Consider the following 25,307-nt stretch of genomic DNA (forward strand, 5'->3'; position numbering starts at 1 on the left):
TAATATCAGGTTCTCACATTATTCTGATAGTTCACAGTTGTGAAGAAGAGTCAATCTCTTAATGAATAGATAATCTTCTTCACATCATCATTCTCACTGTGTACATGTTATAGCTCTGTGACATTCACTATTCTTTATATAACATCTTATATCTTTGTTATATCTTCATTCATTTTCTCATATTTCATATATTTGATTTTCCATGTAGTGATCTTGATATCATATACTATCTTAGCCTCCGCGGTCTGCTATTAGATTTGAAAAAGCCTGTATAAACTATGCTCTGAGAGTTATAAAGATGAGCTTAAGTTATATAATCAGAGAAAGAGTCACTTCTTCATTTTCATCAATTAACTCTGAAAATGAACTGAATTGAAATAGATTTCTTGATTGAAATGAAAATAATTCTTTAAAGAAAATATCTTCTCAACTGTACAGACTATACTCTCTGATTAAAAATCAATTTTCTTCTTTAAATATTGAAAAAGTTGATCATGAGAAGTTATCTCTCTGAAGAGAAAAGCTTGAATCTCTTATAAACTTATAAATAAGTGAACTATCTAAAGAGAAAGAATATGAATAGTATTTAAAGAGAATTTCTACAATTAATATAAAAGACTCTATTCTGATTTATTCAGATAACTCAAAAAATGAGAATTTGAATAGATTAGACACAGACATTGCTTATTCTGAAGATAATATTAATTTTATCTCAGATTTCTGAAATTTAGACTGTGAATCTGAAGTCTTTAATAATAGTAAAAGCTTTCAAACTCATTGAAATAAAATCTTATAAAAGAGAAAATAGTTTAAAAGAGATATGAATATTCTCTAATAGTCAAGCTGCTTTAAAAAGACTTAGAAATAGTCAGATTTATAATAATTAAATGAATCTTGAACTGATCTTAAACTCTGTTTTAAAAATTCAAAAGAGAAGAATATCAAAGCTAATAATTCATCTACACTAAGTTTCTGCTTATATGAATATTCATGACAATGAATTGACTAATTCAGCTGTAAAAAAGAGTGCAGAATTAAGCAGATCTATTTAAAAAATTATATTCTGATCTTTTATAAAGAGAAAAATAAAAGAATCTTATTTAAATAAGTGAAATAAAAGCTGACAGAAATAAAAGAAGAGTGTATATTATTTAAGATTTAAAATAAAACTTAAGTGAAAATCTTGTTTAATTAAATATAAAAAGAAAATATTCTCATCTATAATACAGTTAAAACTAGAATATAACTATTTTAAATCTTATATATAAAGATTTAATGATAAATTTAACTTAATAGAATGCTTATTCTACAATATAAATGAAAATTCTGAGTATATTATAATATACTGTGTATTATATAATAGTCTTAGAGTCAGATTGAAAGAGAAGTATAATTTAAATCAATTAAATATAAGATTCTTATTCTCAACTGAGATAGAAATTAAATACTTAATAGACTTTCTATCAGAAACTTAAGCAGCTATAAGAAAATAACTAAATTCAGAAATATCTGAATATAAAGAGAGAAAAATTAATCAGATATAGTCTGTTAAAATAGCTATATACTATCTTTTAATAATTTATTTTATTACAGTCTCTCTTTACTTTATCTTTTTCTTTTAATTTCTTTCTATTCTTTTTAATATATCTATCTTTAAGACTGTGTTCTCTTTTCTTTTATCATGATATTATCAAATGATTTCAAAGTATTAGAAGATGTTAAAACACTGTAATTTATAAACAGTTTTTATATTCTGAGCTGGAATTTTCTGATTTTATATATCTGAAATTGATGAATGTATAATAGTTAACTTTACAGATATAGGAAAAACCCTGAGAACTAAAAGTTCTCAGGTAGATGTCATAGTCTCTGACTGCATACATCTATAATTGAAGAATAATAATAATAATAATTGACCTCCGCGGTGACTTCTGGACACTCAGGTTCCAGAGTTTCTTCTAGTTCAGAGAAGATATCAGGTTTATCAAGGTTGATGAAGTCTGATATCTTCTTGTCCTTTGCATATCCCAGCATATGCTTGTACCAAAGTTCCAATCTCCAGGAATGCTAAGGTGTACTGTTGCACTAGACATTGTCTTGTCTGTCATATCGGTTATATTGAATTGATTGTGGAATTGGTTCAAGTATTTGAGAATATGATCAGAATTCGGGGTGTATAACAGTCAAGTATTTCGGAATGTATATGTGTGAGAATCAATCATCTCAGTTCAAATGATAGTTATCAGTTTGAATGAGGATTGGGATTGTGTATAATCGTCTCAGTTCGAATGATAGTTATCTAATTCGAATGAGGATTGGGATCAGTGTATCGCGCTTCTCTTCAGATGCTGCTTACCGGGATTCAGTGTATAACGGTTGAGTAGATCGGACTGTATACGAATGAGGATCAATTGTCTCAGTTTGAATGATAGTTATCAGTTCAAATGAGGATTGGGATCGGTGTATTGCACTTCTCTTCAGATGCTGCTTACCGGGCTCATAACTGTCGGAATGGGTGTCACGGATGAATATGTTGAAGACATATGAATCTTATGTGTATCAAGATCTGCTTGTTATATTATCTGTACACTATCTAATATATCTATTTCATACAAAAGATAGAGCTATTTATAGTAAAATATATGTGCGAGCCAAGAGAGCTAGCATAAGCGAGTATTAGACGAGCATTGTAGTAAGCTGATGATGATGAGAAATATAGTAGTAATACGATGTTGGTGGCGTTCAGTAGTGTATAACCTCTTTTTCCTGACAGATATTTACTTATAAAGATGCTGGTGACGGATTTTGCCCGTATAAGTCTATTTCAGAGTGTTCATTTATCCATACGTGACAGGCTCATATGACAGACTGTATCCTGACAGGACCAATAATAATAACAATACAATACCAGGGATAGATTTAGACTCTCCGTCCCGCCAAGCTAGGGGTTTGACTATTGGGCAATTGCGCTTTGGCTTGTTGATGATGAGATAGATGGTGTGGAAATTTTGGGGCGGCGCCATATGAAGCATGGCTTGGTTTATCCCCACATCGGACTCGGAGAAGCGGCCAGAGAAGAGTCGAAGAGCAAAAGAAAAGAAAAGGGAAAGGAGAAGGAGAAGGAGGAAGGACCAGAGAGTGCAAAGGGAGAAACAAACCCCTGAGTGGGTTCGGATTCTTCCACTACTAACCAACGATAGTAAAATAAACGTAATAAAATAAAATCGCGTCATAAAAACGGGGGACGAGTCGCGTGTCTTTTTATGCTGGAGGGAGCAGGGTTAGTTGTACTAGTAATAATGATAATAGAATAATAATAATGATGGTGATGAGTTTGTATGAGTTCGCGACCGCGCGGCATGATAACATGGAAGCATGAATTACTTCATTATATTTATCAAGTAATTAATAGCAAATAGTCGGCCTTCTGCCTTGCATGAACTAGTGAGTCAGTACGGAGTACAGTAGTACATACATAGTATACATACATACTAGGGGAAGGCATTCCGCACTCTGTACAGAGTATACGCTACGTGGTAAAGAGTACTGTAGCGTACTGCGCTATCCTATTCTTGGTCCGTCTTCAATAATACCGGGCTTGTTTGTATTTCTGCTGGTTGCGGGAGTGACAGAAGTACCGCCGAGGTACCCGTCCAGCGGTGTAGTGGCTACAGGATACCTTTCCGTGACCCGACCCACTATCAACCCACCAACCAGGCGGTTGGTCCACGCTGGACAGACTTACAGTAATCTTTCGGTCATGAGTGCAGTAATAATTGTATTTAATGGTGTGCCGCTGATAAAGTGTCGGTAATAATGTGTGTAATGCAGGCGTAATTTCACGGTGCCAGACACACACTAACCGCCTCTGGCTGCAGCAACAGCAACGGGGGTTCATTCCTTTCTTTCTTTCTTTCTTTCTTTCTCCACGCTCGTTTTTTTTCTCTTTCTCCTCCGCCTCAACCTCAACGTCAACCTCAACCTCATCCTATCCCCATCTTCATCCCTATCCCATCCGCCTTCATCCTTTTAATTTCGCCTGTCGCCCTTCTCTTCTCTCTTCTCCCTTCTCTCTTCTCTTCTCTTTTCATTCTCTTCATCTCTTGTTGCTCCTCGTTCTTCTGCTTCGTCTCCGTCTACTTCTTCCCTCTCCCTCCGTGTATTCGGAACCGCTATATATATTTCTCTGCTGTCTCTTTGGCTGTTCTCCCGTTTGGGTTCGTCGGCGTCTCTCTCGTGTTACCCTGCCTCCTGTCCCCCCTCTCCGCTTATTACTGAACTCCCTCCTCCCCCCATTCGGTCAGCCATCTCGTTCATCCTGTTCGACTCCTCTCTATCGCTTGATCCCCTTGGCGGCTCGAGCAAAATCCCGCTTGCCTGGACCCTCCCGGACTACGACAACTGGACAAACGGCGAGGTGCTGAGCGTTTGGTCTTGGTCTCCCCCGTTTCCTTCCTCTTGCCCCCCCTCCCCCTCTTTCCCCCCCGGGGAACAGCCCATCGTAGCCCATCTCGTCACTTACCGTCCTGGCTGGCACCCATCTCTCCCTCCAACCAAAACCGTATCCCTTCCGGCTGCTTTTTCCTCGTGCTGGTCTGTTCTGCTGCCTTTGTGTGTACATGACATGTACAGGTTCCTTTGCATGCATCTCGACAACTAATTCCGCCCGCTGAACACACAGACCAGATTCGGATCCTAGCTGGCCCCTCCCGTCCCGTCTCGTGTCGGAGCAAATCAAATCAAATCAAATCAACCAAAAAATAAAAATAAAAAAAATAAAATAAAAGAATAAAAAATAAAAAATAAAAAGAAATTCCAAAAAAATTCCACCAGACCAGCATCAAATTGAGTCTTTGGTGGTGGTCCCTTCCGCGCCTCTTTCGTTCTCCTGTAACGACTTGATGCTGCATACGACTGATGAACACGATTTGGCCTACCGCGTCTGATTCCCTGTATTCCCCCAAAATCCGCGACTTTAATTCTTTTCCCTTTCATTCGTTGTTGTCCACGGCCCCGAACGAAATTCCTGCAGATTTCCCAGTCTGTCGACAAAACACACAAAACCACTTGCCGTTAGCATCTGATCCTGGAGTCTACCACTTAGAAACCAAGTGACACAAAATCGACCAACCAAAATCTTCCTGATTTTTTACGCGTTTACGGAAAGTTTGATATCCCTCAGAAGAAATTAATAGCGAAGTCTTTAACTGCGCGATCCTATACTCATATTCTCGTTACGATCTCCGCCTCTTATGGTTGAATAGTTGCTTTTGTGGCCTCGTGTCTTACCCATTTGCCATTTACAAACGACGAAAAAGAAAGAAAAAATTCCTCAATCCTCTACCACCCACACACTCCCCTCTGGCAGGCTTCCGTTCATTAGCGGTCGCCATGAGTAATTACCATCCTCAGCCTCAGGACATGTATCACGACAACCCCTCCTCCCGATCCCCAGGTTCGCAACGCCATCATTCCCACCAGCAACTTCACCGTCAATCATCTAGGCAATTCGATGCCTATGGCCCGATGACCACTGGACTATACGACGATCCGATGGCTAGATATGACTCCGTTCGGCTGGATCGCCTAAACCCAGTCCTTCAAGGGAACTCCTATGCATACGATATGTCTGGCTCTCAGACTTGGAATTCAAACGGATTTGGAACTACAAATACTCTTAGCGGCATCGGGTCTGGAACTGGAGCCAGCACGGGAAGGATGAAGCCGACTGCGCGCGGCAGGACTGGACTGCCCGCTGTAAGTCCTTGATTTCAACAGTTACCTGCCTTACCCAGATCCCCTTTTGTGATTGACTTTGTGATTTACTTTGAGTGGGAGAAGAAGAAAACAAAAGTTCATTTAACCCCCTTTTGATCTCGCCCAAACTAACATAAGTGGTCGAAGACTTGGCTTGACCAACAACCAGGACTCGCAGGCCCGTTCAGCTTAGGACCCAATTCCCTCCAGCCGATGCAGAACCGTTCAGAGAATCTCAGTCCTGAAGGAGACGACGAGCTTATTCCGACCGCTATAGTGATCAAAAATATCCCATTTGCGGTGAAAAAAGAACAGCTAGTCCAATTGATGACAGAGATGAATCTCCCCCTCCCCTACGCGTTTAACTATCATTTCGACAACGGTGTCTTCCGGGGTTTAGCGTTCGCCAATTTCACTTCTGCTGAGGAAACAGCCACTGTAATCGAAGTCTTAAACCATTTCGAGTTACAGGGAAGGAAACTTAGAGTTGAATATAAGAAGATGCTTCCCTTGCAGGAAAGGGAGCGGATTGAGCGTGAAAAGCGTGAGCGCAGGGGTCAATTAGAGGAGCAACATCGCCCAATGCCAAACTCCCAACTCAATTCCCAGCCTTCATTGTCATCGTTGACATCGCACATTCCCGTGACTTCCCCGTCTCCAGTCTCCCAACGTGGTGCGGAATTAAGTGCGTTATTTCAACTCTCCTTTTTGTGATACTTTTTCTCCATTCACTGGCTGACTCAAATAGAAGTTAACATGAACGAACCCGAAACTCTTCAATACTACTCTCAACTTCTCTTATTTAAGCAAGATTCGAGCAAGGAAGCCCTGATATTCCCTGCGAAGTTATCGCCACTGCAACGCCGTACAGTTCATACCCTTGCTCATAATATGGGATTAGGGCATGCGTCCCGAGGTACTGGTGACCAGCGTCAGGTTCACGTGTTCAGAGCAACAGACTCGAATGTTAGCCCTCAGGGACCAGCGAATCCGGCCACTGTCCAGACGGCCGACACATCCCGCCGTGGGCTCAACCGTGCTGCGACAATCGACTTCAGCGAGGCTAGAGGTGATGGCCCTGGTCCTTTTAACACCCTTCGTGGACATCACTCTGGTTTCCTCAGTGTGCTCGACTCGCCCAGTAGCTTTGGTAATGCACAAAACCTTCGAGCAGCCAAGTCCTTCGCCGACCTGCGATCCTATACGCCATCTCCGGTGCCTTCTTCTGCTAGTTTTCCTGCGGCTCTCCAGTCTAATGGGACTCGTTTCCAGCCTTTCGATGGAAATACTAGCGCTGCATCTAACACACCAACTTTGACCCCTACTCCTTCCGGTTCTTCAATGGCAATTCAACGCGATGATAACCTACTGGTAAACACTTTAGGTGGACTCTCCCTTGGAACTGGCATTGGTGGGCCTAATTCCGGCAGCCCTAGACGGCTTCGCGGAATGTTTTCCTGGGAACAACAGGATTCCCAATCATCCGCCACTGCTCCAATTGGGAGTAATAGATCAATTGGTCTGGGTTTTGATTCACAACCTTCTCAGGAGCGCATCCCCATGAGACAGCCTAGAGGCCCAGCTCCCGAGCGCGGCTCAGGTTTTCGCCGCCAGAATGGACATCAGACTCGAGGGAGCGACGAGCTGAGATCTGTCTCTAACGTCGAGATAATTGTTGAGTAAATACTTCATAAAGCCCTGATCACCGAATCAATTTACGGCGACAAATGTATACCATTTCATGAATGAAAGACAATACCCACAAATCCACTCAGGCCCTCTATTTACCCCCAGCGAGGGTAATGTCTTTACGATTCAATGACGCATGACGAAATGAACCAAATCAAAAGAGAGACTAAAATACAAAAGTTATTTACACCGGGATTATATGGAAACGTTAGATCTTAATTTTTGGGGCACCCTAACAATCATAAAATTTGGAGCCTCGTCCCCCCCTTCCCTCCCAAAAACAATCCACAACTCTTCCTTGTTTGCTCGACAAGAAATGTCAACAGACATTCTATCAGATTTGGACACTGTGATCGGAGGGTGCGCATTCTTTCCTACAACTGAGTGTTTGTGAAGAAAATATATGACAAAACGACAAAAACATGTTTCAAAAACCGTCTTCCTCGCTGCTGTTGTATTTTTCTTTTCCCTGCGTGATTCCTGTTTGCGTTGCAAACGCACTTCTTTTTCTTTAATCTTGGAAAACTCGCGGGATATCATGTTCATCTGAATTGCATTATAGTCGTCCAGTTGTATAAGGATTACGTTTTTTCACCGTATATTTCATATAATCATTTTCCGTATTCTGTTTCTTCATATTTTCTCCTTTTTGGCTTTTCTCCTTCGTTCCTTTCCTTGCGCTCTCACGAATATACCTTGCTCTGACGTCGGCACTCTACCAGGTACCTAATTGGAGGAAACCAAATATTCTGATTCCAACTAAGTTGTTTCCTGATCAGCAAATATTAGAACTGGGACCAAGCGCCTGTATATCCAGTATGTGCTAGGATTAGAGAAACGGGCCACTAATTCAGCTTCAATTTCTACAATACATCATCAACCTGGTTGTTTCGCAAAATCCTAGCCCACAGCCCTTTGAACCGTTTCTTTTAAGCACGCCCTCTCTGTCTACATAATCGTTTGTAGATAGATGGAACCCTCTTCTCCATTGCCTTTGATTCAAGATGTACGTCCTTCGACCTCTTTTCGTTACTACCAGTCCGTTAATTTACACCTGTCTTTGGATATATGATGGCAAAGCCGTGGCCTGCCATGCCGCTAGGAAGAAGAGGAAACAATGGAAGTCACGAGCATTCGCTTTCTAGCTGTTGTTTTTAATGTCTACTTTGTCTATCTATTTGTCCTTTTTATTTGATACTCCCCGCCCCTTCTCCTACTCTATTTGTCACCACGCTCAATCATTTCAAATCATTTCTGGCGTTGTGTTGGCCCTCCCTTTTTCATTCTCTTTTTTCCTTTTTCCTTCACTTATGGTCTTCACTTCTCGTAGTGGCTGCTTTTTGTGTTATACTGTGCTGTGATCGTCATAGGACCTACCCACCTACGCGTCTTACCCTGCGTCTGGGTTGTAGTCTGGCCATGCCCATTATGTGGGAGCTATGACGAGTACCGGGCCCGTATTCTAGCTCAATACGAGTATTTTATATTTGGCTTTGCCTTTTTTCCTTTCTCATCTTTGGCTGTCATGCGCCGGTTCTTCTGCAGTCCTTTTTTTAATTTTTAATTCTTTTTACCTCGTTTTCAACCCTCACTGTTTGGGAAATACCGTCAGTTGGCTACTTCGCAACTGTGGCAAGATGTAAATCTTCGAGGGGATTTTAACTTATCCTATTTTATTTTTCTTTCAACTCCTCATTGATTATTATAATAATATATATATAGCTCGATCCGCTTCAGCTTCCTTGACCATTTTTTCCCACTGGCTGACATTAATTCATGAACATATAACAGGGCTCTGTTGGTGGCCGTGGGGAGTTATCGGGGGCCGGCTCTTTTGCACTTCATTTTGAATGGACAAAAGGAAAGGTGGTTGGTTGTGCTTCTTCCGTATACGTCCTAGGTAAAGAAGAACGAATATATATCAAGGATTTTTATTTTGAATCCCACACTTTCCGTGAATGGGCACGAAGGGGATTGATGGAGTAAGGGGGGAAATATTCACTAGATGGCAAATACATGACTGGAGATAGCACATCCCATAAACCCCGAGTTGTATGTAAACCGAAACGGGTTCAGGGGGCAGACAAATGTATGTACATACCTGACTGATATGAGGATTGTTTACATCGCCTCTTTACCTTACAGGAATAGGGGGGTATATGCATCAAATACATTGAACTCCTATTACTCTGCGAGGAAATGGAAACATCTAATAGGAGAAAAACATCATCCATTCATCAGATAATATAGGCACTCTACATACAGCACATGGCCTTCTATCGCCCCTTCCGGTCCCACTCCCTCCGATGGCCCATCTCTATCTTCCGCTTGCGCTCGCGCTCGCGCCGCCTCCCACCACCACCACCACCACCAGCAGCAGGACCATTTCCAACAACCTCCTTCTCCTTCTCGCGTGGATCAATCACTACGAGCCCATCCGCGTCCTCATGAGTGCGCTTCCAGTTCAGATCCTTGCCCAGCATGTCCTTGCCAAAGGTTAGCCTATGCGTCATCCAGTCAATGGGGTTGTCATCGTCGTCATCCTCACGGCCATGGTTGCGGGTAGTGGTTGCTAGGTCAGTGTCTATTTGCGCGGCGATCGCGCTCGTGTCCCACGCGCGGCAGGATTGACAGTTCGCGATAAAATGGAGGTCGCAGACTTGCTCTTCATGCTCCTCATCTTCTTCTCCCTCCTTGCCTTCTTCCCCTGCTTTGGTAGAAGGAGGTTTCTTGTCATTAGTGTGTTTGGAATTTGTGTCTTTGCTGTCGTCTACTTTATCCGTGGGTTTGGATCGAGTGGATATCAAATCCGCCTGTTCTAATCGCGCTTTAAACGCATTGAAGATTCTCATTGCCTCGCTATCCTGCGATGTCCCGTTCCCTAACCCAGCGCCGCTAGTGCTGCCCGGGGCAGGTCGTCGGCGGCCCCTTATTGATGTTTCGGGTATCAATGACTCAAGTGCAGACTTTTTCCGCGTAGGTTCGGTGGTTGTAGCGACATTGCGACGCATGGATGCTTTGAGTGCATCAATCTCGGCAGTGGTACGTGATAAGACTGATTGCTTTGCGGGAGGGGCGGGGGAGGAGGAGGGAGAGCGGGATGGGACTTCTGGGTCCGGAAGAGGCAGTTGGGTATTAGGATCTCGTGATGATGGTCTCGGTCTTGTGAGCGGGGAATTTGAAGGGGATATAGATGTTCGTCTTTTCGGGTGGGTTTGCTGTAGGTCGATATCTACTTGGCCTTTGTGCGTAGGAGAAGTTCTTGCGGCTTTGGGTTGTTGTTTATGTTCGTATCTTTCGTATCTGTTTTCGCTATGCTCCTGAACCGTATCTTTTCCCGCTGTGACAAGCCTTGTATTGAATTTGGGCTTCTTCGTTTCCCGAGTTGTTTCTATGATATCCTCTTCGTCGCCCGCAAAACTCAATAATACCTTCGCGCCTTTACCCTTTTTCCTCTTCTTAGCCACGTCCCGCTTTCCTTCCGCTTTTTTCTCCGGCGCAACATGCGCTAACTTTTCTCGCTTCTTCAAAACTTCCTTGAAAGGACCCAAATCGCCCACTTCGCACCCTGTAACTTTTACAGCATATACGGGTCGTTCTGTCCCCCCCACCAGTTCCCCTTCTGCAATCCTCACGACATTATAGATACTATCCCCTTCAATGCGTCCAAACATCGTACATGTCCCCGTTAACTGCCGGTCCGCACCACTCCCCAGAGTCACGAAGAACTGGCTCCCGTACGTCCCATCCTCTGCCTTGGCCATCCCAACCAATCCCCGCCGATTAAATCGTAATCTACTGTGTATCTCATCTTTGAATATCACTTTTTCCCCATCACGTGGGTCGAATTCGAACTCTGGATCTTCGTAGATGGATGAGCCTCCCGAGCCTGTTCCTGTGGGGTCACCACCCTGGATGATGAAGTCTGGTATGACACGGTGAAAAACTGTCCCATTGTAGTACCCGTCTAAACAATGTTGAAGGAAATTTTTGCATGCGAGAGGTGCCTGTTTGGCGAAAAGGGAGATGTGGAGCGGGCCAGCGGTGGTGTTGAGGGTGGCGGAGGCCGTTGGTGGTGGCTCCGTATTGTAATGTGATGACATTATACGGAGTTCCCTCTCCAGGGGCCGGAAATCCTTATCAAAGTGACTTCCTTTGTCGTCTCGTTATTTATGTATGCTTATAGCAGAGAGGCGGCGTTCAATAAGCTCTACGGGAATTCGGCGAAGTGTCGAACTAATGAAGCTATGGTGAACGCGATAGGCCAAGATATTTGCGCAAAGTTATCGAGGAAATACCATGGACATATACAAATCCATTGGCCTGGGGTAGAGCCAAAAAGCGACCTTAGGGGTGGGTAGTATCAAAAAGAATTGGTAGAAGTTGTACGGAAGGAGTAAGACATTGGGTGACGAATTAATTGCGCGAAGCAGTTGAAAGCAGTGTTGGAGTTGGAGGATAATGTTGTCATGTACTCGTGCCGCTGCTTACTCACTCACCTCTAGTGAGTGCACCACATCAAAATGATAAAAACACTGAAATGATAAAAATCTTGTAAATTCTTAATTTTCATCTTCATTAATTAATTAATAATCACCACAGTATTGAATAAAGATGAAAATATTAAAGAGTGTATTCAGCAAGTCATTACTGTCTATAAAAAAAATTCAAAATTTAAAATACTATCTCTTTTATGAGAATTTAATATTCTCTATTAATATCTCTGAGTGTATATTAATGAAAGAAATCTGAATACTGCAAAGATACTAGTTAATAAGAGATTAAATAAGAGTCAGAAGAACATGATTAAATAATGAATTAAGATACTAGATGAAAAAAATTACCCTCTTATAACTGAACACATTCAAGATTTTATGAATTTAATTCTTAAATATTATTATACAGATTCTACTATCTCTCTCTTAAAAGTCAGTAAGATATAAATATACAGGTTTATTAAATGTCTATCTGAGTATAAGAGAGTGAAGTAGAAGTCAATGAATCTGAAGCAGCTATCAGTTGAAGATATTAAATATATTAAAACTTAATTTAACAGTCTCTGAATTCTATTCAAGTAGTATAAGTTTTATACCTGCAATGTTTACAACTTTGATGAAATTGAATTTCAAGAAGAATAAGAAAGAGAAGAATGAATTAGAACTACTTTTAAAGAGATTAATTTTATTATTTCTTCATATTCTTTAAGAGATTTAATAACAGTTATTAAGTATGTATTCATTAGCTGTTATATTATTTCATTATGAATAATCTTGATCTTAAAATCATATTTGAAGAATTGATATACACAGACTGATTTGTCTGACAATTATAAGATTACTATATTAGATACTGAATTTATAAATAATGAGATTAATTTTGAATAACTTAAACACTTCAATGAGATTATAAAAAAGAGATAAAAGAGTAGTTATTAATTACTTTTAATAATTAATTATAAATCTTATATAATAGAGAAGTTTCTGTGATATACTAATTTTCATAATATAATTTTATATGAATTTTCTTTATATATCACTCATTTACTTCATTCTTTGAACAGTCTATTATTTCAGTAATATAAGTATTATTATTTGAAAGCAGTCAACTATACTATATATTACAGCTTTGAAAAGTATGAAAAACAGTAGTTTTCACAAGATCTATCAGATATTCAGAAGTAGATATTTAAATATAATATAATAGCTACAGAATAAGATGAATATAATATATATTTATAAAACTCTGATCATCTTCTTAATACTCTTAAGTAGAGAATTTCATTATCTTCTTCACTTAAGATATATGATGAAGATGATGAAACTTCTAATTATATAACTATCTTCTCTTCTCAGCTATTCTTATTAAAGATAATTTAAAAGCTGTAACATCAGATTAATATGATAATATTATAGAAAAAGCTATTTAAAGTATTAAGAATACTCTGAATTTGAAATCACTCAGTTTGACAGATCATCTGAAAAAGATCTTCAAAGCTAGTCTATCTTATGTAAAACTTAATGAGCAGTAAACAGCTGAATTAAAGAACTATTTAATTGTAAATAGATATTACAGAGTTAAAACAAATCATCAGTAGATTCAGCTGAAAAGTATTCTCACTGTTAAGAATGTAAATGGAAAAATCATGTGATATAGAGAGAATAAAGCAGAAAAAGAGCAGAATAAGAAGAGATGAAAATAGAGAATTAATCTTATTAAAATTGATAATAACTCACTCTTATCACTCACTGAGAAGAAAATGAAACAATTCAGAGATAATATGCATACTGAGAATGATGTAAATAATTTATTTATTATAGATTAACTACTGATTATTAATATAGAGAGCTATAATAAGAATGTAATTCTTGATTTTTATTATTTCAGTGTTTTTATTGTTTTGATGTGATGTACTCACTAGAGATGAGTAAGTAAGTATCAGTATGAGTATAATCTATCTAAGTAAAACTATAGTTAAAATATTTTTATAGTATATGAGTCTTGATATACTAATTATTACAGAGCTAGTCTGTATTAGAAAACAGCAATTCTACAGATGAACTGTAATATAGTAGAATTGTATATTTTTATTATTATTATTATTCTTCTCTGTAAATCATTAATTTAATTGCTCTGTAATAACTAATTTTTTTTAAAAAAAACAATATCTGTATAGCTCAGTCTGTAAGCTATTTAATTATCTTTGATGAATTTAACAGCTATTTTTAAGAGATACTGCACATGGTTTAATTTTCTCTGAAGAGATATATTCTTATAATACAGATATTTAATCTTAACTAAACTGACTATGTAACTGTATCTGAGATCAGAATCATAATATTTAATAGTCTTAATATCAATTTAATTAATCTCATTATGCAGTATTAAGATTTAATAGTTATTATTATTATTATTCTTTCATTATACTCATATGCAAGCGGAGCTTATGATGAGTTCTTGTGTGATGTTAAATACAGGTCAAGTGTTGATTATACAGAAGGAAATACAGGTGTTGAGACCACATCAAGATAACAAGAACATAGGAAATACAAAGAAGTGACAATTAGATACATGCGATAATAACTTCCCAGCCCAGGAACATAGAGTGATTTATTGAAGCGATTTGTACACCTCTGTATTTATTAGAAACCTGAGGTGCTTGGGTTTCAGATTTAATGTATTCTCTGCGGGTTTCAAACCCACATGCCTTGGTTTCCCACGCCAAGGTGCTACCGGGTGGCCGCATTAACCATTCGGCCACCGGGGCAAGATTTAATAGTAGTCTAATACTATCTCAGTGAGATCTACTATCTACTCTTATTACATTTTTAAAATAATATCATGATTTTCACTTCTTAATTTAAATTTATTTTATTACTTTAAATGACTTTAAATCTTATTTAAGTGTTATAAAAGATTAGTACTTTTTAAAAAAATAAAAATAATTTTAAAAAAACTTTAAAATCTCTAAAAATAGTAACTTTATACTAAGAATAAGAGTAAATAAAATTAAATGAAATTATTTTCTTAATTTTTCTAAGTTATAGTGTTATTTTAAAATCTGATTAATAATTACTTTATATATTTTTATAATAATTAGTCTCAGTGAGATTCATGCTAAGAAATATATAATTATTATTATTATTATTATTCTTCAATTATAGATGTATACAGTTAGAGACTATGACATCTATCTAAGAACTTTTAGTTCTCAGAGTTTTTTCTATATCTGTAAAGTTAACTATTATATATTCATCAATTTCAGATATACAAAATCAGAAAATTTCAGCTCAGAATATAAAAACTGTTTATAAATTACAGTATCTTAACATCTTCTGATACTTTGAAATCATTTGACAATATCATGACAAAGAAAAAGAGAATACAGTCTTAAAGATAGACACATTAAATAGATAGATAGAAAGAAATTGAAAGTAAAAGATCAAGTAAAGAGAGACTGTAATAAAACAAATTATTAAAAGATAGTATATAGCTGTTTTAACAGACTATATCTGATTGATTTTCTTCTCTTCATATTCAGATATTTCTGAATTTAGCTATTTTCTTGTAGCTGCTTGAGTTTCTGATAGAAAGTCTATTAACTATTTAATTCCTGTCTCAGTTGAGAATAAGAATCTCATATTTAATTAATTTAGATTATACTTCTCTTTCAATCTGACTCTGAGACTATTATATAATGCACAGTGTATTACAATATACTCAGAACTCTCATTTGCATTGCAGAATGAGCATTCTATTAAATCAAATCTATCATCAAATCTTTGTATATAAGATTTGAAATAGTCATATTCTAGTTTCAGCTATATTATAGATGAGAATATTTTCTTCTTATATTTAATTAAACAAGATTTTCACTTGAGTTTTATTTCAAATCTTGAATAATGTATACTCTTCTTTTATTTCTGCCAGCTTTTATTTCACTTGTCTAAATAAGATTCTTTTATTTTTCTCTTTATAAAAGATCAGAATATAATTTTTTGAATAGATCTGCTTAATTCTGCATTCTTTTTTACAGCTGAATCAGCCAATTTATTGTCATGAATATTTATATAAGCAGAAACTCAGTGTAGATAAATTATCAGCTTTAATATTCTTCTCTTTTGAATTTTTAAAACAGAGTTTAAGATCAGTTCAAGATTTATTTGATCATTATAAATCTGACTATTTCTAAGTCTTTTCAAAGCAGCTTGACTATCAGAGAATAATCATATCTCTTTCAAACTGTTCTCTCTTTTATGAGATTTTATCTCAATGAGTTTGAAAGCTTTCACTATTATAAATAGTTCAGTATCAAAGACTTCAGATTCACAGTCTAAATTTCAGAAATCTCAGATAAAATTGATATTATCTTCAGTATAAGCAATGTCTGCATTTAATCTATTCAAATTCTTATTTTTAAAGTTATCTGAATAAATCAAAATAGAGTCTTCTATATTAATTATGAAAATTCTCTTCAAATGCTGTTCATATTCTTTCTTCTTTAATAGTTCACTTATTTATAAGTCTATAAGTAGACTGGCCGCTGGGATCATGAATTTCATGTTTGGTCTCATTTGATCTGGTCTCATACATTTCTTGGTGTGAATCCCGCTGGGACTAATCATTAAATAAACATGTAAAGTGACTATATATCAGATCTCAAAATGAAATCATGACTTGAAAAAAATGAGAAAGTGGTCTCATTTGGTTCCATTTAGTCTCATTCTTGGCATAAAGTTACTATTTTTAGACATTTTAAGGTTTTTTTTCAACTATTTTTAATTTTTTTAAAAGTAACACTTTTTGATAATGCTCAAATGAGATTTAAAGTCATTTAAAGCAATAAAAATAATTTAAATTGAGAAGTGAAAATCATGGTTTCATTTGAAAAATGTGATAAGAGTAGACAGTAAGTTTCACTGAGACAGTATGAGACTACTATCTAATGTTAGAACCGTGTAATGAGATCTGTCGAATTGACAATGAGACTATCAAAAATTCTGGTCCTGGTCTCAGACACGGTCACACGGTCAGTCTATCTATAAGAGATTCAAGCTTTTCTCTTCAGAGAGATATCTTCTCATGATCAACTTTTTCAATATTTAAAGAAGAAAATTAATCTTTAATCAGAGAGTATAGTCTATACAGTTGAGAAGACATTTTCTTTGAAGAATTATTTTCATTTCAATCAAGAAATCTATTTTAATTCAGTTTATTTTCAGAGTTAATTGATGAAAATGAAGAAGAGACTCTTTCTCTGATTATATAATTTGAGCTCATCTTTATAACTCTCAGAGCATAGTTTATACAGGTCTTTTCAAATCTAATAACAGAAGAAGGAATTGAAGCTTCAATTTTCATTGCTTTCATAGAAGATGATTTGAATACTCTCAGAATTCTTCTCAAAGCTTTATTTTACAGACTTTGAAAGAGTTCAGTGAAATTCCCTTGATTATTCTATCAAACTTGAACTTCATAATCAGCTACTGAGATAATACAGGCTATATATAACTGTCTTATAGTCTGGAAGAATAGATCTCTCTCTGTATTTAATAGTCTGATTATGTTATTCAATAGTCTTTCTGTCTTGACAGTTCTTTGTTGAATGTGATATTTAAAATTTAACTTAGAGTTTAATCATACTTCTAATCATTTAATATTTACACTGAGTTAAATCTCTCTATTTAAAAGAGTTAGAGATAGTTCTTTCTCATTGAATCTAGAAAAGAAATGAATTAACTCAGTTTTATTCATATTAAATTGAATTTAATTGATATCTGCTCTAATAAAGATTTTCTTTACTACTTCTTCAATCACTTTTTAATTCTCTTTGATAGTTTTTGAGCTGTAGACTAGATCAATAACATTCATATAACTCAGAGATTGCACTATTTTCATACTTCTATCTTTGAATAGATATACAGTATATATTACAAATAAAAGAAGTGAGATTGAAGATTCTTATAATACTTCTATTTTTATCTCAGTCTTGTCTTATTTCATTCTATCAAAGAAAAGTTATATGATTCTTTTAGATATAAAACAGTTAACTCATTTTATTAGAGAAAGTGATAGTTTTAACATTCTCAAAGTCTGAATTAACTTTGACTTTAAAACATGATTAAATGCTTCTTTTATATCAATAAAAACTGCAGTTGAGATCAGATCTTCATGCTTTGCTATTTAAATATTATGAATAACTGAGAGAACAGTGTCAATTGCAGAACATTGTTTTCTATCTCTTATTTATTCACTGAATAAAAGAGAATTACTGATAGAGCTTATAAAAGATAGTTAAGTAGCTATTATCTTTTCTAAAACCTTTTCTAGACAGTTCAATAGAGATATGTAAGAAATCCCGCTTCTCGCGGATTCTTTACCTCTATTTCTATCTCTCGCGTAATCAATAGAGCTAGCGGCCCTTGGCTACACACAACTATATAGACTGGAGTTCACAAATACTATTCATAACTCAGCTTAAATACTATTATACATTTAATCTCTACATTTTATCTTTCTACTGTGAATACTTCTAGTAGTTAACAGTATATATCACATCAAGCTGTAAACATCTGAATAATTATCTGTAAGCACTTATTCTTACATTTCAAGCTCAGTCAGTCAGTAATTACCTGTTATAACTGAAAGAACTAGAAACTTACATACTTCAATCTCTATGAACTCTACTACAGACACTCAGAAGCAGTTATCTGAATCATGAATAATCTCTGTAAAAGAAGTCTTAGAGAACTTATTAATTACTTACAGAATATTATTCTCTATATCTGTGACAGAGAAACTCTCTGAACTTATAAATAAATCAATCTCAGTAAAGAACATTCTTGAGCATCTTTCACAGAATTAAGCTATTTTTCTATAAGAAATACTTACTGTCTGTAAATATTCTTGAACTGAGTCTCTAGACATGATCTTCAGAGATATCTGTAAACTGAAAAGAAACTTTCTTAAGCTGTAATTACTTAAGATCACTTATCAAATCACAATCTATAAAAGCTTTTACAAGTTTGTATTTGAAATTGACTCATAAGCCTGACTATGTGATATAAAAGATGAAGAAGTTATTATCTATACAATAATAGATCTCTATTACACTGAAGTCAAGAACTGACTGAATTATCTAGAAAATAATTATAAGAGATTCTGCTGATCTGTTCTTAAGACTTATCTAGAGAATAAGTTAAAAGACTCTATAAGCTGAATAGAGAATATCTGAACTACAATTATCAATATTAGAAAAAGAGGTGAGAAATCTGATAAAGACTACTCACAGCATTTTATAAAATTATAATATAAATTAAGATTTGTGAAAACAGAGCTCTGAAATAAGATCTGAATAATAATATTTATAAAGAGACTGAATAAAGATATGCAGAATAAGCTTATTAAGTAAGACTTTAAGCTCTTAACTCTGAAGAAACTAATAACTCTTATTCACTGCTTGTGAATCACTGTAAGAGTCATAGATCTGCAGAGAGTGAATCACTGACTGATCTTATAAGAGTCAGAATAACAGAGAACAGATTTATCAGAAAAAGATAATAAGATATAGAGAGATTCATATCTAACTACTAAGCAGAGAGAAAGAGCTTCACAAGCTTCTGTGAATAGAGTGTATAACAGAGAGATTAAGAAAAAGAGACTCTGTTTTATCTATTCTAAATCAGAATATCTCTGTGCAAACTGTTCAGACAAATTAAAATAGAAATTTAAAGAGTCATAGACAGAGTCAGTAATAGTCTTCTTAAGAGTCTTGAAGCTGATATCTGAATCTGTTACTCTCTTAATGAAAATACTTACTTATGAGAAGAGACTGTACTACAGTACTGCTGCTCTGTAAGTATGAAAAGTATTAATAAACTCAGAATCTCAGATCACTATAGTGTCTCTAAAGCTTGCAGAGTAAATGAGCTGAAAGATGAAAACTGAGAATCTGCTCTTATAATAAGCAGAGTATAAGAACTCAGATCTGAGACCTAAGAGACTTATAAGAGTCATCTTTGAATTACAAGATCTCTCTGAAATCTGAAGAAGATTTACAGAAACTGTGATTATTATGAACATTACAGATAATATATACTTGAGACTTGTATAACTTTAAAAACACAATTTATATATAACTATCTGTAAGTCAGGTTTATACTTCTGATCAGTGTTGACAGACTTACTTATAAAGATAGAATCAGTTAATACTGTAGAGTTGATTAGAGAAGATAAGCTTATCTATATAATGACTTTATAAGTGTCTGAGAATCTCACAGTTATGAAAACTGAGCTTCAGATATCAGAGAAATACTGAGATCTTATAGAGATGTTCAGCTCAGTAAAGACAGCTGAGCTTTCTTCTCACTATGAGAAGAATCTAATAATAGATTTGATAGAAGAGCAGAATCTCTTCTGAGAATTAATCTATAAGCTTTCTCATTATAAGATAGAGATCTTACAGATCTATATGAAGAAGAATCTGAAGAATGACTTTATCTGATCTTCACAGACCTCTGTGAGAGTCTCTGTGATATTTGTAAAGAAGAAGAATAAAAATCTCAGATTGTATGTAGATTACTATGATCTGAACTTCAAGATAATAAAGAGCTACTATTCTCTATCTCTGATTGAGAATATGATCAACTGTCTTATAGAAGCTGTTATATTCATACAACTGAATGTGATTAATGTATATACACAGCTGTGAATATGATCTGAAAATGAATAAAAGACTGTCTTTAGAACTGCACTGAAATTATTTGAATATCTAGTAATATCTTTTAATCTGACTAATATCTCTGCAGCATTTCAGTCTTTTATTAATAAAATACTTTATACATATCTGAATATCTTTATAATAATATATCTGAATAATGTAATAATGTACTCTGTGAAGAAGAAAGAACACACTGAGTATGTATGAAGTATATTGAAGATCTTAGATAAGACAGAACTGTATATTAAGCTTATAAAGTACAACTTCAGTATCTATTGAATTAATTTCCTAGAATATGTAATCACTGCAGATGATATTCAGATGAAATCTTCACAGATTGAGACTATTCTATTATAGCTGAAGTTAACTAGTATTCATGAGATTCAGATCTTTCTGAGCTTTGTGAATTTCTATAAATAGTTTATCTTTATATTCATAAGAATCTTCTTGACTCTTATAGACATGCTGAAGAGTGAAAATAAGAAGAAGTTATTCTGTGAATAGAGAATGAAAAGATTATTAAGAAGAAAGAACTGTGAGAACTTTCTTACTTCAGAAGCTCACAGAGTCTTTATAAGATTGAAACAGACATTTATAAATACAGTGATACTGTTTCATTTTGATTTCTTACTCTTAATCAGATTGAAGACAGATGTCTTCTTCTTTATAATTTCAGAAATAGTCTTATAACTACAGTTAAATGAGAACTGAGTTTTAGTGATCTTTTTCTTATAAAAGATACAACTTATAGAGATTAATTATAGTATTTATAATCAGAAGCTTCTTATAATAGTGAAATTCTTCTGTCATTAATATCACTACTTTGAGAACTTTATAACAGTGATTACTATCAGAACTGATTATAACAGTTTATAATAGTTTACTTCAATTAGAAAACTCTTATAATGACAGATTCACTGAGCTTACAGACTGAGTGAGTTCTGATTCAAGATAGAATATATTAAGAAAACTAAGAACTCAGTTAACAGACTCTCTCACAGGTCAGACTATATTAAGAAGGTCAGAATGACAGACACAGAGAGACTAGAGAAGATAGAAAAGCTTTATAGAATGCTCAGACTGAGTGTTGTAAAGAGATTAACTGAAGAGTCTCTCAATTCTCTGTAAGAGAAGAAGAAAGAGAGAGAAAAGAAGCCTGTACAACTACTCTCTATAACACTGAGAGTTAACACTCTGAGAATCTTCATGAGAATTCTTGAAGAGAGTATCTATAATCTGAAGAATTTGCAGACTTTGAGAAGCACTGTAGAAGATCTGATGTAAGAGAAAACAGAGTATAAGTCTTTATAAGATCTTCTATTCAGATTGTCTGAACTGCAACTGAAGAATGAATATACTCAGTATATTCAGAAACTACTCACAGCAGAGATCAACTCTGTAGAAATAAAGAATTGAAGAGACTTAAAGAGTCTCTTGTAAAGAGAGAGCTGAATTTATATACCTGTAAATAAGTTTCTATATATAGAACTTATTAAAAGACATCATGACTCTTTTCTAACAGATCATTTTACAGATACTAGAACTTATAAGTTACTTATAAGAAAATACTTCTGACTGAAGATATAAGAACTTATGAAGAAGATAGTGAATTCTTGTACTATTTATCAGAATTTGTGAGTAGTGCAGTTCAGATTATATAAAGAACTTACTTCTCTACTTATTCTGCAGAAATCTTAAAAATAGCTAGAAATAAATATTCTTATAAGTCTCTCTGAAAGCAAGAACATATATAATATCTACTTTGACAGTGTGCTGATAATAGTGAATTACTTCATTAAGATAGCACACTTTATATTCACTTATAAGAACTTGAAGTCAAAGAATTTGACTTATATCTTTATCTGTGATGTGATTCAGTTATATAAATTATCTGCAAACATTGTCTCAGATAGAGAATCAATCTTCATAGAAAAGTTCTGATCTAATCTAATAACTATACTGAAGATCTTATAAGATCTAAGTACAGCTTTTTATCAACAGACAGATAATCAGATAGAATATCTGATAAGTATATTAAAACAGTATCTATGATACTTTGTTAATTATAATTAGAATGACTGAATGCATTGATTATCACTTATAAAGTTTGTATATAACAACTCAAAGCATGTTAGCACAGATAAAACTCTTTTTGAAATACTCACTGAGACTTATCTGTGAATGATCTTGATAAATCTGTGAGAGTACACTATAGAGTGTAGTGATATCTGTGAATAGACTGAGAGAATTCAGAAGATTTGAGAGAAAGCCTGCAAATTCTTGAGAAAGACTCAAGAGTATTAGAAGAGATAATATGACTTTAAGTATATTATAAAGAGTTTTAAGAAAGATGATAGAGTCTGACTGAGTCTAGAAAATATCATTATATAGAGATCTAGTAAGAAGCTGAATCTCTTATAGACAGAGTCTTATAAGATTATGAAGAAAGTTAGCTCATAGTTCTATAGATTGAAATTGTTATCTAAGTTGTAGATATATAATATTTTTCATGTCTCTTTACTCTGTAAATATAAGAAATTCTTAGAAGAGAACTCTGTGACTCATCACTCTATTTATAAAGCACTAGAGAGTGAAAGAGAATATCAGATTAAAGAGATTATTAACTCAGAGAAGTAAGATTACAAGCTCTGATTCAAGATTCAGTAATAAGAATATTCTGATAAGATAAATAAGTTCACTTGAGAATCATCTGAGTAGATAAGATATCTGTAGAAGCTGAGACATGACTTTTATACTGTAAATTCTGATAAGTCAGAATAATATAATCTTCACTAAGAATCTGATTGTGATAAAGATATTAACACTGTTATTTATAAATTCTAGTCTATAAGATAATGAGTTTCTACTGAGATGAACAGTCTACAGTGTATATAAGAGAAGAAGAAATCATGTTCTTATTAAAATTAAAAAACAAGAAAATAAACAGAGCTGTGAACACAATTTAGAGATTAATAAAGAAAAAATAAAGAAAATTCATACTTATATTCTTAATATCTGTAACACTTAACTCTCTTATAACTATCAATTTTCTTCTTTAAAAAAGCAGAGAGTATCATATCTGTAGTACAGATAATTATTATATTTAATACAAAGACTGTCAGAAATGCACAGACTTCAGAGAAGCTGAACATCAGAATACACACAGTTATAGCAGAGTCTTGAGAACTGACTGTCTGTGTATGTGATCAGATACTTCTCATGAAGCTGTATTTACTTCTTCAGTTATACTGAAGTATTCAGTCTGAAAACAATTGAGATATGAAGAGAGATCTTATCTATTCAGATTAACTTCTGTCACAAATTCATAGCATTTACATTGTTTTAATTACCTGAATTTTGTGAGTATCTGAGAAGTTATCTCTTATTAATAATGAGATTGTGAAAATATGCTGCAGTGTGAGAATCATTGATAGAGAATCTAGACATATTTATATATATCTGATCAGAGATTGTGCAGACAGAGAAGAGGTGATTATAGACTTACAGAGTCACAGAAGACACTGATAACACTGAGAGCTTTATAAGAATCATCAACTAGAGTCTGTAAGAAATTACTTGTAAGAAAACTTACAGTAAAGAAGAGAACTACACTACTTGAAGTCAGAGACTGATCTGAAGAAGATATGAGATTGACTGCTGATCTGAAGATTGAGTGCAGTGACAGAGCTGAGAGAAGTGAAGACACAGTTGTGAACAGCAGTATCTCTGCTTCATTAATCAGTAAAAAGTGATCAGAGAAGTTGCAGAGACACTCACAAGAAGCTTAGCAGCAGTCAGACATTATTTATAAAAATATTGAAATTGAAAAAATTTTTTATTCTTAAGAAGTTCTTGAATCAATATACAGATATTGTCAGAAACACTCTCTTTCTATCATCTAAGTAAAAACACTTCACAGATGAACAGAGATACTTACAGTTTATAAGAATAAAAGCTGTTACAGAAAAAGAGAAAAGAAGATGAGATTTCACAGACAGATCTGAGATATTTATACTACTCTAGAGAGATTTATTTACACTGTGAGTAATTCTACAGAACAGTTAGATTACTCTAGTAAATAAAAGTAATTATGAATCACAGATCTGAATCTTTCTATATGACTATAAAAAGTAATTACAGACTGCAGACATCTTGATTCTATAATTCTACAGAGTTAATAAAAGAATGAAAAATTCCTTACAATTCTACAGTGTTAAAGAACAATAATTCATAAGAATGAGTGAAAGATTAACTCATGAATACTTCTCTTTAATAAGAGTGATCTCATAGAGAGTAATTCATCTGTAAGATGAATCTGTGTGATAATTACATAAGAATCTTATAAAAATAATTAAGAGTCAATCAGAACTCTTCTGTATAAAAGATATGAGATGAATCTGTGTAATAGTTAGAGAAGAATCTGTAGATTACAAAGAATCTCACAGAATAAGAAACTGAGTGATAGCCTCTTTTTTCTTTATAGTAATAAGGGATTTTTCCTTACTGAGATTTTTTATAGATGTGAAGAATTTTTAGTAAGTATTACTACAGTACTGAGCTGATTTTATAAAGTCACTCAGTGAAAGACTTCACAGACAAAGTCTTAGAGAGAGAAGAGTATGTAAGAAATCTCACTTCTCACAGA

The 25,307-nt window shown here is 34.7% G+C and overlaps 3 protein-coding genes across 4 annotated transcripts; 1 reads left to right on the top strand and 2 right to left on the bottom strand.

The window, feature by feature from the left end:
• Positions 1-1,967: 1,967 nt before the first annotated feature.
• Positions 1,968-3,333, bottom strand: BDCG_16328 (uncharacterized protein). The gene has a single exon (XM_045425578.1). The coding sequence runs from the start codon at positions 3,231-3,233 to the stop codon at positions 2,838-2,840; it is 396 nt and encodes a 131-aa protein (XP_045279540.1). The 5' UTR covers positions 3,234-3,333; the 3' UTR covers positions 1,968-2,837.
• A 503-nt stretch (positions 3,334-3,836) lies between these two features.
• Positions 3,837-11,996, top strand: BDCG_01343. 2 transcript variants are annotated; one of them, XM_045416845.1, is made up of 3 exons: positions 3,837-5,757; positions 5,905-6,442; positions 6,506-11,996. In XM_045416845.1, the coding sequence occupies exons 1-3, from the start codon at positions 5,392-5,394 to the stop codon at positions 7,438-7,440; spliced, it is 1,839 nt and encodes a 612-aa protein (XP_045279541.1). In that variant the 5' UTR covers positions 3,837-5,391; the 3' UTR covers positions 7,441-11,996. The 2 variants fall into 2 exon arrangements, with proteins under 2 accessions (XP_045279541.1, XP_045279542.1); XM_045416846.1 differs by having other exon boundaries at positions 3,905-5,757; positions 6,509-9,387.
• On the bottom strand, positions 9,251-11,964 carry BDCG_01344 (peptidyl-prolyl isomerase cwc27). Its single transcript, XM_045416847.1, has one exon. It carries the CDS (start codon positions 11,547-11,549, stop codon positions 9,723-9,725), a length of 1,827 nt encoding a protein of 608 aa, XP_045272484.1. The 5' UTR covers positions 11,550-11,964; the 3' UTR covers positions 9,251-9,722.
• Positions 11,997-25,307: the final 13,311 nt, after the last annotated feature.

Source organism: Blastomyces dermatitidis, assembly GCF_000003525.1.
Source record: "Blastomyces dermatitidis ER-3 genomic scaffold supercont1.1, whole genome shotgun sequence".
NCBI lineage: Eukaryota > Fungi > Ascomycota > Eurotiomycetes > Onygenales > Ajellomycetaceae > Blastomyces > Blastomyces dermatitidis.

What these genes read in the sequence shown, in the direction of transcription:
- BDCG_16328 (XM_045425578.1), bottom strand. Translation starts at nt 3,233, where the DNA reads ATGACGCGATTTTATTTTATTACGTTTATTTTACTATCGTTGGTTAGT.
- BDCG_01343 (XM_045416845.1), top strand. Translation starts at nt 5,392, where the DNA reads ATGAGTAATTACCATCCTCAGCCTCAGGACATGTATCACGACAACCCC. An exon ending in GCAGGACTGGACTGCCCGCT is followed by an intron (nt 5,758 to 5,904) that starts GTAAGTCCTTGA and finishes AAGTGGTCGAAG; the next exon opens with ACTTGGCTTGACCAACAACC. An exon ending in CCAACGTGGTGCGGAATTAA is followed by an intron (nt 6,443 to 6,505) that starts GTGCGTTATTTC and finishes TGACTCAAATAG; the next exon opens with AAGTTAACATGAACGAACCC.
- BDCG_01344 (XM_045416847.1), bottom strand. Translation starts at nt 11,549, where the DNA reads ATGTCATCACATTACAATACGGAGCCACCACCAACGGCCTCCGCCACC.